A 12,161-nucleotide genomic window follows, 5' to 3' on the forward strand; every position below is an offset into this window, starting at 1 on the left:
TGTGTCTGTGGCTGTGCATGTCTGAGTGCGTGTATATGAAGCGCTCCCGTTGTATGTTTACAAGCCATGCCTTCTGTGCTCCTGCAATGTTGTAGTCTGATATGAAATCACACACTGGGATACCAGCAATACACTGTTTCAGGGTGCAATGTGTAACACCAAAGGTGGAGTGATGGGCGGAAGTTTGCTCAATAAAGCATTTTTCTTACATCAAGGATTTCAATAAAGCTGCTTATGGAATTAACGGTATAATGAAATCACTATTATGTATTGGAGCATGACTCCTGTAGGGCTGCAGGGGTGCGTTTGCATATTCTCCCCGTGCATGTGTGAGTTCTGTCCTGGTGTTTCAGCTGCCTCCCAAAATCCAAAATCATGCTCAATAAGCTGACAAGCTGACTGTCAGGTGGGCATAAGTGTGAGAAGTTATTTGTTCTTTTACTGTGTGTCAGCCCTGTGATTGACTACCCGCTTCTTGCACGGTGACACCAGGGATCGGCCCTAAAACCCCCAAAACCCCAGACAGGAAAAGAGGTATATAGATAGTGGATGGATATAATTTGTGGTTTGTCATGTTTTCAGCACAATCAAAAAAGGACTGCATTTCGTTCGACATGGAATTACAGCTCCTTAAAATCCTAAAACATAATGACATCATTCACTTAATCCCTCTAATGGAACAAAATAGCTTAACCCGTCAAGTTTTGATTTTCCCATTTCTCTTGAAGAAGTGAGCACGGAGTTGAAGTGTGACAAGCATCACTCAGCATTTATAAAATTACTGTAATGATGTCCTTTTCAAAATGTATGCTGGCGTAAGCTGCAATTGTTGGCGTGTCTGACTCCTGATAGAAGGGAAAAAGCATTTTTCAAAGGCAAATAAACACATTGAGTTTAAGCTAAGAGTTCGAACTGTTCTGTCCCTTTTTTGAACGGTTAGACTCCAGCTACCCCGGCTACTTTATCTATGATGGTGATACATTTGCCAGCTACTTTGGTTAGGCCTAATCCTTCTTCACTTCCCTGGACACCGTTCTTCATGGAGCTCTGAGGTTTATTGCAGGTTTTAAATCTCTAACCCATCACTGCTCCCTGTATGCTCGAGTTGGCTGGACTGCATTGTCTACACGTAGGCTACATCACTAAGGCGATTCTTAACTTGTCTTATTTATGTGATTTTATTCATTTAAAAAATACTGGAAGCTACAGTCTCCGCTCTGTGACCCAGTCACAAAACTTGCTTTTGCTTTCAGTCCCCAGAGTGCGTCTTGAAATGGGTAAAAAGAGTTTTAGATACTCCTGCAGCCTGGAACCTGTTGCAGGAGAGCCTCGGTTTGAGCTTGTCTCTTTGAATGTTTTTAAAAGCAGACTGAAGGCTCTTGAGGGAGATGCTTCAGTTTGTAGATGCTTTGACCGATTACTTTTTTTCTGAAACCCATGATACGCATGTTGTAATGTTTTAGAATTATGTGTTGTTTGTCTGTAACTTTTCTGGAATGTGCTGCTGCTGATCTTTGCCAGGGCACACTTGAAAAAGATAGTTTTAATCTCAATGTGGTTTTCTCCTGGTTAAATGAATAAAATAAAAAAGAAGTATGAAAGCTTCATACAAACATAACAGGGTTCTGTGAGATGGAAGTGACAGTCTGGCTAGCATTATGTTTTCTACTTAATGATGCTTCATTATAACAATGCTGTTATTCCTGATGCCATGTATTTTATGTAAACCAGCACCTGTAGCTTTAGCTTCAATCTTTGAGCAGGATGTCATGTAAGCAGCCATTTAAAGCATTACAGGAGACCTTTCTTTCATTACAGTGTTTTTCACATCATGAGTTCGTCATGAGAATGCGTTTTCAGCCAATCAAGCAGCCAACGTCAGTCAGCTACATAGCTACCATATTGGTTTTATATAGCTCTTCATTTTTACAGGTATCTATCATTTACTCCACGTCTATTATTTATTTATTACCTATCACAACATGAGTACTTATCTATTGCAGTAAGACTTACGTTCTGCATTTCATTCTCTTATGTTCACACAGTCAGAATGACAAATAAAGTATCCTTGTATTTACTAGATATCTACGGTTGATCAAATCTTTCAGCTAGATCTGAGTCCATCCACAAGCAAGAACCAGGAGATTAAAGTTACCAAGGTTTTTAAGAAGTGGCACCTGCATTTGGCAGACTTGGTGAACAGTTGACATTAGGACCGAGTCTACTCACTTGTAATGAGGGCACTTGTGGTGTTGTTTTTGGTTGCCTGGGCTTCTACTTCATTTGGAGTGGAGGTGTTTGCTGGCAGCTCTCTATAATAAAGCCGGTATCCAGTCAACACACCGTTTAGACTGTCGTTGCTTGGCCGCTGAAAACATACAAGCGAGAACACACACACAATCACATGTAGAGAAGTATTAGTACTCTATTCCTCACACAGAAACTTCAGAGAATTCTTCACAGTGCTCATTTTCCTTTTCTTGGTGAAGTGAGATGAGTGACAGGATGCTGGCGGGCTTTCAGAGCAGTATGTTATCAGCAGAGTCCACTTTAAAGGGCTGGCAGATTGGTCTGGCTGTAACCCACATAGACAGAGTGATGCTTCAGTGGTTTTGGCACTCATGTAAAGGATGATGAATTGCGGGTGACTTTGTTTTTCATCGGCTTCCTCTGCTTTGACATAAGGCTTGAAGGAGTGAGAGACGACACTTCCAAACAGAAGTGAAACAGTGACAAGCAGTGATGTAGCCAGGCTGTATTTACCTTCTATTCACATGTCACTGTTGCTCGAAACTACCTTCTTTCCTTCCTTTTTCTCTCTTTTTTCTCTGTTGTTGGACATGGCTCATGTTTTCTTCTCTCGCCCTCGAACAAAACTCCTGCTGGTACATCCTCATTAAAATTTTGATCATTTCTCTCTCACAGCCAGAACTGTTTGTCTCTCCGTCTGTCTGTTCCTCCCTCTCGCCGTCCCTCCAATCATTCTATGCTACCCTCTGACCTTTCCTGGTTTAATAAATAATGATAATCGCACCCACAGACAGTAACGCACACACACAACACAAAGAGACATACAAACACTGCAAACAGAAAGTCTAGAGGGGTCTAATTCTCCACGCAGGTGATTAACCTGCACTCCCAGTTTTGTTGTGAGGCCTGTGTGTATATCAAAAGTGTATTTTAGAGATTTCTGTTGCATCAAAAGTCTGACAATACCTTCCACTGCACCAGGACAGAGGTAGTGGTTGTTGGTTTCACTGCGAGGATCACTGGAGGCTGATCAGGCACTGGAAGAGAAATCACAGAGGAGAGTGAGGGAGAAGGAAAAGACGCACAGGCAGACAAGCTTCTCTCACATTGTTAACTTCATCTCCATCATGTTTTCAAGACCACAGGGCGCCTTGTCTCCTTCCATCATCCCTCCCCTGCTCCAGCACTGTTCCCAGTCTCTCACCATCCTGCAGAGTCGTAACAGCCTCTGTCTCTTTGCTGAGGACACTGTCTCCTATATCATTGGTGGCCAGCATCCGAAACTTATACGATGTAAAGGGCTTCAGCCTGGAGATATAAACACACACAGAGACATGCATGGATGAAAACTGGAGCTTGAGGAACATCTTTGAAGTGTTTCACAAAAATCTATAATTTGAATATATCTCCCTGTGTTTAATAATCCAGGCGTACATTGACACATCTGTCTATTTAATGAGTTAACAGCTGTTGGACATGGCTGCACCATAATGATTTACAATATGTTTTTCATCTTATTTGACTACACCAGTTGACACATTGATTACATTTTGAATTCAGCCAACAAAACTAAAGCAATACTTTAACATGCCTTTTTTTTGCACTAGCATTATGTTGAAATGCTACCAAAGTGTCAAAAGTGTCCAAGGCTACAGCACATATACCACTGGATTAATCACTGTAGGACCTTAAGGTGACATCAGTTAGCGTCCATATGCGCTCTAAAGTTATCAATCAGATACACTTTTGGTGGCCTAGCAGTCTAAGCGCCCCACGTGTCAAGGCTATAGTCCTTGTCGCAGAGGTCACCGGTTCGACTCCTGGCTGGTCGACCATTTGCTGGATGTCTTCCCCCACTCTCTACTCCCCTCGTTTCCAGTCTATCTTCAGCTGTCCTGTCAATAAAGGTGAAAAAGCCCAAAAAATATAAAAAAGAAAAAAGAAAAAAAGGAAACACTTCTCAGTGCCCGTGATGACTTTTCACAAACTGCAGCCATTGATCTTTAGTTTTGGATAGTGTTGTAGTACTCCAGACAGGTCTTGAGACCACTTATTTAAGGTCTCGGTCTCATCTCGGAATTGAAAGCATTTTTACTCAGTCTTGTCTCGGTCTCTGACTGGGCGAACTCCGTATTTTATATCCAGACCGGTCCAGACCATAACTGATGCACTCTGTGTCAACACCTATAACCCATCAGATAAAAACATTACAAATATTATCTAAAGAAAAATAAAAAATGACAGAAAACACCATTTTAGCTCATCAAAAGCGAAAGTTTAACTAACAATGACAAAAACGAAGCTTAAGGAGTCAAAAGTCTCTCACAGCACACCAGGAGAAAGGCAGCAAAGACCAAACCAAATCTTGTTTGTTGCTTTCAATTGTATTAAAAGCAAACTTAAATAAAATAAACAGAAGTATTTTATTTTGTTTACTCTCATCATGACTTTTCATTGATATATATGGTCTTGGTCTTGTCTCGGTCTCAGCCTGCTTTGGTCTTGGTCCTGACTCGGTCTCGATCCCTAAATGTCTTGGTCTTGTCTTGGTCTCGGTGCACTCTGGTCTCGGACATGTCTTGGTCTCGGTTGATGACAACACTAATTTTGGATTCTTGTGTTTCATTCCTTGTGCCTTGCCTTGCAAACATCTTTGAATCTTCCCGTATCTCTTGAACATGTTACTGATATCAAGTAGTTTAGTTTATTAGCACAATGATTGAAGAGTTGCGTTCTGATTGAAAATTAAAGATTTACTGGAATATTTCTGCAACAATGTCAAAACTTTAGAGAACAAAGAGGATTTTTCTCTGATTTTTTCCCACTCAAGGTTCCTCAACAAGGAGCCCTGTGAAGGCCTCATAAAAACACAAAAGACATGTTCACAAAGTTTCTTTTGATTAGTTGAGCTCTACATTGTCTAGTACTTTTGTCTTTTTCTTCTGTCAAAAAAGGAATCTCCACTGGATATCTTCAACACTTTGAGAAGATCTTCCTCCTAAAACCAGCATCACCTCCTCTCACACACATGTTTTCACAGTGGCTTTTAAATAGCAGATGAGGGTATGAATTATAATCATCACACACCTTCTGTAATTGTCTTAACTTCAAAGGTATTTTTACACATTCACACTAACAAATGATATTATCTGCATTTCCCTTCTGTGTTAGGTGAATGCATTAATGGACCCAGAATTTCAATTTGAATCATTCATTTTTCAAACACTTTGCTCTAGAGCCACTTACAATCAGAGCAGTGAGAGTGAACACATTGTCAGGGACCAGCTCAACGAGTCTGTGGTTTGGTGCGTTATATAATGTCAATAGCTTCATTATGTCCTCATCTGCATTCAATTTAAACAAAAGAGTGTCAGTATCTGTCCATATTTATCAAAAATGTCTTAATTGTAGTAGTAAGTTTTCTCAGAAGCGATGTGTTTCACCTCCTTAAACCACAGCTCACATATTCTCACTAGGCCCATCTCTGGACTTATTTTCCTCAATGCCTCAGAGGATACAGAGGACCAGTCAGACATTCAGCAGGCGACAAGAGACTGAAGACAGGAGAGCTGCAGAAGTGTCTTCTTGTATAATAATGAGCCAGGCGCAATAAGGGACACAAGAAGGCCCTGTGGGGTTGTGGGTATCGCAGGAATAGAACATCAAAGAGACGAAGGCTGAAAGAAGGTGGGTACGAGAGGCACAGGGAGGATGTTAAGGACAGTGTTTGAAAGTGTTAGAGAACAACATGTGTGTGTGTGTGTGTGTGTGTGTGTGTGTGTGTGTGTGTGTGTGTGTGTGTGTGTGTGTGTGTGTGTGTGGTGTGTGTGTGTGTGTGTGTGTGTGTGTGAATGTGTGTACGGGCCTGGGGACTTGGATGTTTTGGTTCTAAAGATGTCTCGGTGGAAAACAACAATTAAGGGTAGATAACAAGTAAGTAAGAGCGTGAGCATGTGTAGATGTTAGCTAATTCCCCCATCCGCGCCATAATGAGAAAATTCAGTGATGGAGTGGGCTCCAAAACAACAACAGCACCGCCGCCGCCGCCATGATGGCAGACAGACTCTCCCTGAGGCAGGTAGAAACGCCCCGATGCAGACACATGGAGGGAACGATCTCCAGCATCTCAAATAGGTTTGTTGTTAGCTCGCAAAATAATGCCACAAACACTACTAAGGCTGTCAGGGTGGAGGGAGCAGTCAACCAGACTGACCAGACCACTATCACCTGCTGCTATAATGACAGTCTCACCAGGTAGAAGTGGATGGAGAGATAAACAGGAAAGGAATGACGCCCTCTTACAGAACATGAGTGGATGTTATCCTAGTATCTTTGCATCTTTGTATTTTTGGAAGCTTTTGCTGTCGACGCAGGGATGAAGGAAAGGAGGTGGTGACAACAAGACAGATGTAAAATGTAATGTTAAAAATGTCGGTAGAAAGAGAGAGAATGGAAAAATGGTGTGCACAGATTTCAAGCAAGAAAGTAGAATGAGTAAAAAAGGTATTCAGTTACAAAAACAAAGAGCATTCCCTGCTGTGCATGTGTGATTAGGTGACTGAGATCGTCTGTGTTCTGCAGTGATTATAATTACTCTTCTCTCCCTGGCATGTTTGTGTGTGTGTGTGTGTGTGTGTGTGTGTGTGTGTGTGTGTGTGTGTGTGTGTGTGTGTGTGCTTCTTCTCCTTTTTGCTCCAAAAAACCTTTCAGAACTTTGTGTGCTAAATAAACAAAACTTTGACGTCTGTGCTCTAATTTTCTTTTGTTTTCTCTGAGAATTTACAGCATCGCTCATTCTCTCCGTCTGAGCTTCTCCTCAGGGATGCATAAACACAGGATTTTTTACAGACTGCTCTAACAAGTTCAAGTCCAGCATGTCATACTGAATAAAATTTCAAAGTTAGGGCTCTGCGGGGAGAGCAAAGATCAGTAATGTGGAAATTCTAAATTCCTGATTTCTTAAAAGGTTCTTGAAGTGGCCTAGAGGTCTGTATGGTTACTTGCAACCCTATCAGATACTGTTGCTTGGCCAGTCAAGCTCTCTGTAAACGTAGCACATGTGTGGTTTACAGTATTATAGGTCAAAACCAACTGATGTTCTTGTATTTCTAAACTAATGGTCCTGATTTTCAGATGGAGGTAGAGAAAATTTGACCGCTGCTTTCTAAGGCAGAAATGCCTCTAGCCGCAGGTTAGCTTGGCAAGCTCCTTCAAAATATCTGAACAATTTATATTCAAGGCTTTTCTTGCCTTTATTGAGAGGATAGGACAGTTTATAGAGCACAAAACTAAAAAAGAGGGAGTGGGGGATGACATAAGATAAAGAGCTATATTGAACCTAGGCTGCTTGCTTCGAGGACTCAAGGTCTCTGTACATGGGGCACAATTTCACCACTGAGCCAAACTTTTAAGTGTTTCGAAATAGCTTGTTTTAAAAAGAGAATCTTGTGAAGGGGTTTAAGCCTGCACTTGTCGGCTCACAACACGTTTTGTCTAGAGGTACTAGGCAAAAAAAAAAGTACCTGTCCACGGTCCAGCTGGTCATATTGTGCGGGATGTCAGCGGTGTGTGTGATCCAGTCCCCTCTGGGCAGCTCTTTGGTCTGCAGAGTGAAGTACCTCAGGGGGGAGGAGCCTGAGCTCCCTGTCACCCAGTGGAGGCGGAGATGGCGAGATTCAATCCCATCCTGAGGAGCAGACAACTTCCTGGGAGGCTGCGGGCGCTCTGTGGATGTGATAAAGAGGAGGAAATAAGGAGATGTTTAAAAAAAGAGAGTAAGAGGGGATGAAAGTGGCAGATGAAATATGAAAGGAGAAGAAAGGAAGAGGGCAAATAGTGATGTGGCGAGAAAGGATAAGAAAAGCAGGAGAGGCTCTTTTAAACTACAAAAAACATAAACAGAACCTAAAGAAGACTCCAGTCCATAGCCTGACCATTCTTAAGATAAGTTTTGACCAATGAAAAGTTGTCCTTTTGAAATTTAATAGTGAGTGATGTGACATTCCACTACATACATACATCTAAGTGCATATATTGCTAAATCAGACTTTGCTGAGGGCTTTAGATGTGTACAGTTGGTTGACATATTAAAGGATGACGCATCACACATCACCAGGAGTCAAGAGGGTAGTGAATGCAAAAAACAGAAAGTATGAAAAGGTCTCAAGAGCAAAAAAACACAGCAAACCTGCCCAGAAATAAACATGATCACAAGCCTCTAGAACAGCTTCAGTGAAGCTATTTTAAATGTAGTAGTAATGTCATACATGATGACATGATGATGTGTTTTCAAGCACTGATATGGCACTGACAGCCTAGAGACATGAATACTCTTTTTTTTCTTGCATCAATTTGTCAGAGATTTATGCAGTCAGATTTTTTTGTGGTTAAAAACATATTCATTCATCTGCTGCATTCACAGTTTCTCTACACATGTTTATACACATACTAAGAGTCTTGGAGACCCAGCTCTGCATGTACATGATGTTTAACAGAATTATTTTACTGCAGAGAGTGAACACGGTTGTGTAAATGCAGCTTAATGCAATGAGAGCTCTGCATGCAAACGTCTAGAATCAACGTGTATCTCCACTCATTCAAGTTATTCCAAGTAGCTATGTATGTTAAAACCAACTATCACCTGGACGAATACATAAAGACCATATGCTGAAATTAACACAGGGCACTGCTGATTACGTTTACATCACACATGCATATGTATGACTGATGAAATACATGCATATTAAAATGAAACAAGACGTCTGGCAACTGCAGCATCAAATAAATGATTTCTCAGCAGTCTTTGTCTTCATGATTCAATTAGGAGATGAAAGATGGCTCAGGGAGTCAGTATCAATGTACAACTGTCTTATTATGAGTAGACATGTGTACAGTTGTATACGAGCACAAACAAGAACATGCAGTTGGAGGCATTACTCTGTTATTTCAAAGAGCATCAGGGTATTGATTGAGTCTAGAAATTAAAGCATTATTGATTTTGTATGAAGTTCGATCAATCTGTGCCTATGTTTGAAAGTATATGAACACACTCAATGACTCACACAGGCGAACATTTGCCTCCTTTCTTTCCTCATGGCTCTAATCTTCAGTCCCTTCAACATTGGGCTACTTTTCCCCTCTTTTATTTCCCTGATACCATCTGTGTCTCCCTGTCTGTTCACCTCTTGTTCTGCTCCTCAGTTAAGATCGTGCACTGATAATAAACTCATAATTTTCAGAACAAGTGCTGCCTTTTCAGCACTCTCACCCAGCAATGACTGCTATGTGAGGCGGAGGAGAGGAGAGCAGTAAAGGTGAGGCGTCAGAGACAAGAGATGCTGTTGGGTACTAGAGAGAAGACAGAGTTGCAGGGTGAAGATTGTTGCTAAATGTGATATTGTATTTATTACTTATCCCCTTCTTTGAGACCAAATTAATGCAGATCTGTCTTTTAAAAGGGGCTTTGCTTTTTTTGCTTAAAGTCATGCACACATATAAACAGCCTCACACACTTACACACTAAACACACACTCCAAAAGCCAATTTTCCTTTTCCAGGGATTAAGTTGGCCTTTTTGGCATCAGAGAGAAATCTCTATTAGGCCGCTCAGTCTATCTCACTGTGAGAATGGGCCATTATGTTACTGAAGTGGAACCACTGAATTCTATTCTTGCACAATCCTGATAATGATGCTCTCAATGTTATGATATCTGATCCAATTAAAATGCACTACATAAGCTAATCGCTCCAAGAAGAATATCCGACATTGTGATTCAAGGTTTTCATAAAAATTCAATCCACGCTCACATTTTAATGTCAGGACTTTTGTGGCATCTCTTTGCTTTACTAGACATACACGGTGCTGCCTGACAGAGGAAATTGGAGAGGGGGAGATCAGGGATGGCAGTTTCAAAGGCTGCGAGCTACGTTCAAACCAAAGTTATCCATGCGTTAGCCTACTAAGACACCAGAGGCTCTGTTACTTCATTTTCAAGTGATATTTCACTTTGGTAGGAAAGTTCTTTAAAGCTCTGGAGAAGTCCAACCCTTAATAACCCAGGAATCTATATATCTCCGTCCTTGATGTGAGACTTGATTCTGCTGCCTCAATTGCCCCTAAAATATGTGCAGTGTAGGTTTTAAAAATCCTATCAAGCAATATAAATGTATAAAGCACTTCCCATCAAAGAGCTTTACAAAGATTCAGAGTAAAAAGAGATGACAATAATACAGATATGAAGTCCCCATATAAGAACATTAAACACCATAAGGCAGGACATCAACAAGATATTCAGACAACCCCATGGCACATACACAGCAACAAGTGGGTCTGTAGCTTTACTTTAAATACCTCAACCGAACATGCTTATCTGACGTCTAGAGCCATACTGTTTAATTAAATTGGTGTACGAAATGAAAAAGGCAGTCTTCTCTCTGATCTTTGGATATTCAGAAGACCTGTCCCTGAAAGCAAAGCGCAAAACAGGCACATGTGTGTTCACCAGGTCAGCCGAGGGTGCAATGCCAATTACTATTCTGTATGTTAACAGCAGTATCTTATAATTTGCTCCAGCTCAAAAAGGCAGACAATGAAGAGAGGCCAGCACTGTCACAATGGGCTTATATTTATGTGACCTGTTCAGAATACAAGGCACTGCATTCTGAACCATCCGCAGAGCTCACAAACCCCTCAGAGGTACACTTCAATAATCTAGTTTGGATGAGACAAAGGCATGGACGAGAACCTCAGCAACATTAAAGGTAGAAAAAGGATACTCTTGTCACCTCCTTTATATGTTAATCAAACTAAAAGGAGAACACCAAGATTCTCTACTCTGTCTCTGCAATGAGAAACACAGTCATCTAGTGACAGAGTAAAATTGTCATTCAGATGATTCAGTCTCGCCCGTCTGGCAACCATCATTTCTGTCTTAGCTGAGGAAGCACGACCAGCTCGTTCCTAACAGCAGCCAGACAGGCCTCAAGCTTACATGTACTGGATCTATGTCCCACAACAACTGACATATATAGGTGAAAATCATCTGCATAGAAGTGAAAATCAATCCCAAAAGAACACAAGATCTGACCCAGTGGTGTCAGGTACAGTGAAAACAACGGTGGGCCCAGGACAGACCCCTGAGGGACCCCATGCCTAACAGCACGACTTAGAGAAAATGTTGTTATAAAACTGACTGAAATCTTCATGAAAAGATCTGAACTACGGAAACTGATGTGAAAGAAGCATTTCTCAAGGCAGTCCATCTGATGATGATAAGCTAAACCTTCTTTTCTGATATTTGTTTAAATTGTATGCAGTACATTGGAAAGCAAAAAAATTTAAATCCTGGGTGTAGCATCCTGAATGAGCACAGGACATAAAAACAGCTGACTGAAGCACGAAGAGAGAGATTTGCAAAAGTCTACCATGATGAAGTGAAAGAATCACTGAACATGAGGAGGATGAAAACATCTCATTTGTGTCTATAGAAAAGGGAAAACCCTGCACTGCTTACCCTCATTGTTCCCCATTTAACAGTCAAGTCACAGAGCTGCCTGTGTGTTGAAGGATAAACTTCTGCTGTTCGAGCTTTTAGGAGACAAAACTGTCCTATGAGAGTAACAGTCAGTGCTCAGCCTCCAACATCTCACCGTAGGCATGGGCTGTCTGTCAGAGTGAGTGTTTATCTGTGCTTCTACATTAAAGCTCTTGTTATTGTCACAGTTTAGACCCAATGAACGGACGAGCTTCACCCTGCTGGCAATTGACTTCATTTTTAGGGGTTTAGGATCTAATATTCACGGCTCTCAGATCTTGGTTTCTGACCCTTTTCTCCTTCAGACACAAACAAAGCTGCCATTTTAACACACTGATACTCTTATTTCCTTTCTCACCTCCTAACTCTTCATTTGGT

At 41.2% G+C, this 12,161-nt stretch overlaps 1 protein-coding gene across 1 annotated transcript in view; it reads right to left on the reverse strand.

The window, feature by feature from the left end:
• The window catches only part of sdk1b (sidekick cell adhesion molecule 1b), a 286,495-nt gene that overhangs the window by 16,622 nt on the left and 257,712 nt on the right, over positions 1-12,161 (reverse strand). Inside the window, 4 exon segments of the mRNA XM_034688533.1 lie at positions 2,230-2,368; positions 3,217-3,287; positions 3,455-3,558; positions 7,773-7,974. Of these exon segments, the coding sequence (XP_034544424.1) occupies positions 2,230-2,368; positions 3,217-3,287; positions 3,455-3,558; positions 7,773-7,974 (516 nt within the window).

The sequence above is a fragment of the Notolabrus celidotus genome, chromosome 7, assembly GCF_009762535.1.
Source record: "Notolabrus celidotus isolate fNotCel1 chromosome 7, fNotCel1.pri, whole genome shotgun sequence".
NCBI lineage: Eukaryota > Metazoa > Chordata > Actinopteri > Labriformes > Labridae > Notolabrus > Notolabrus celidotus.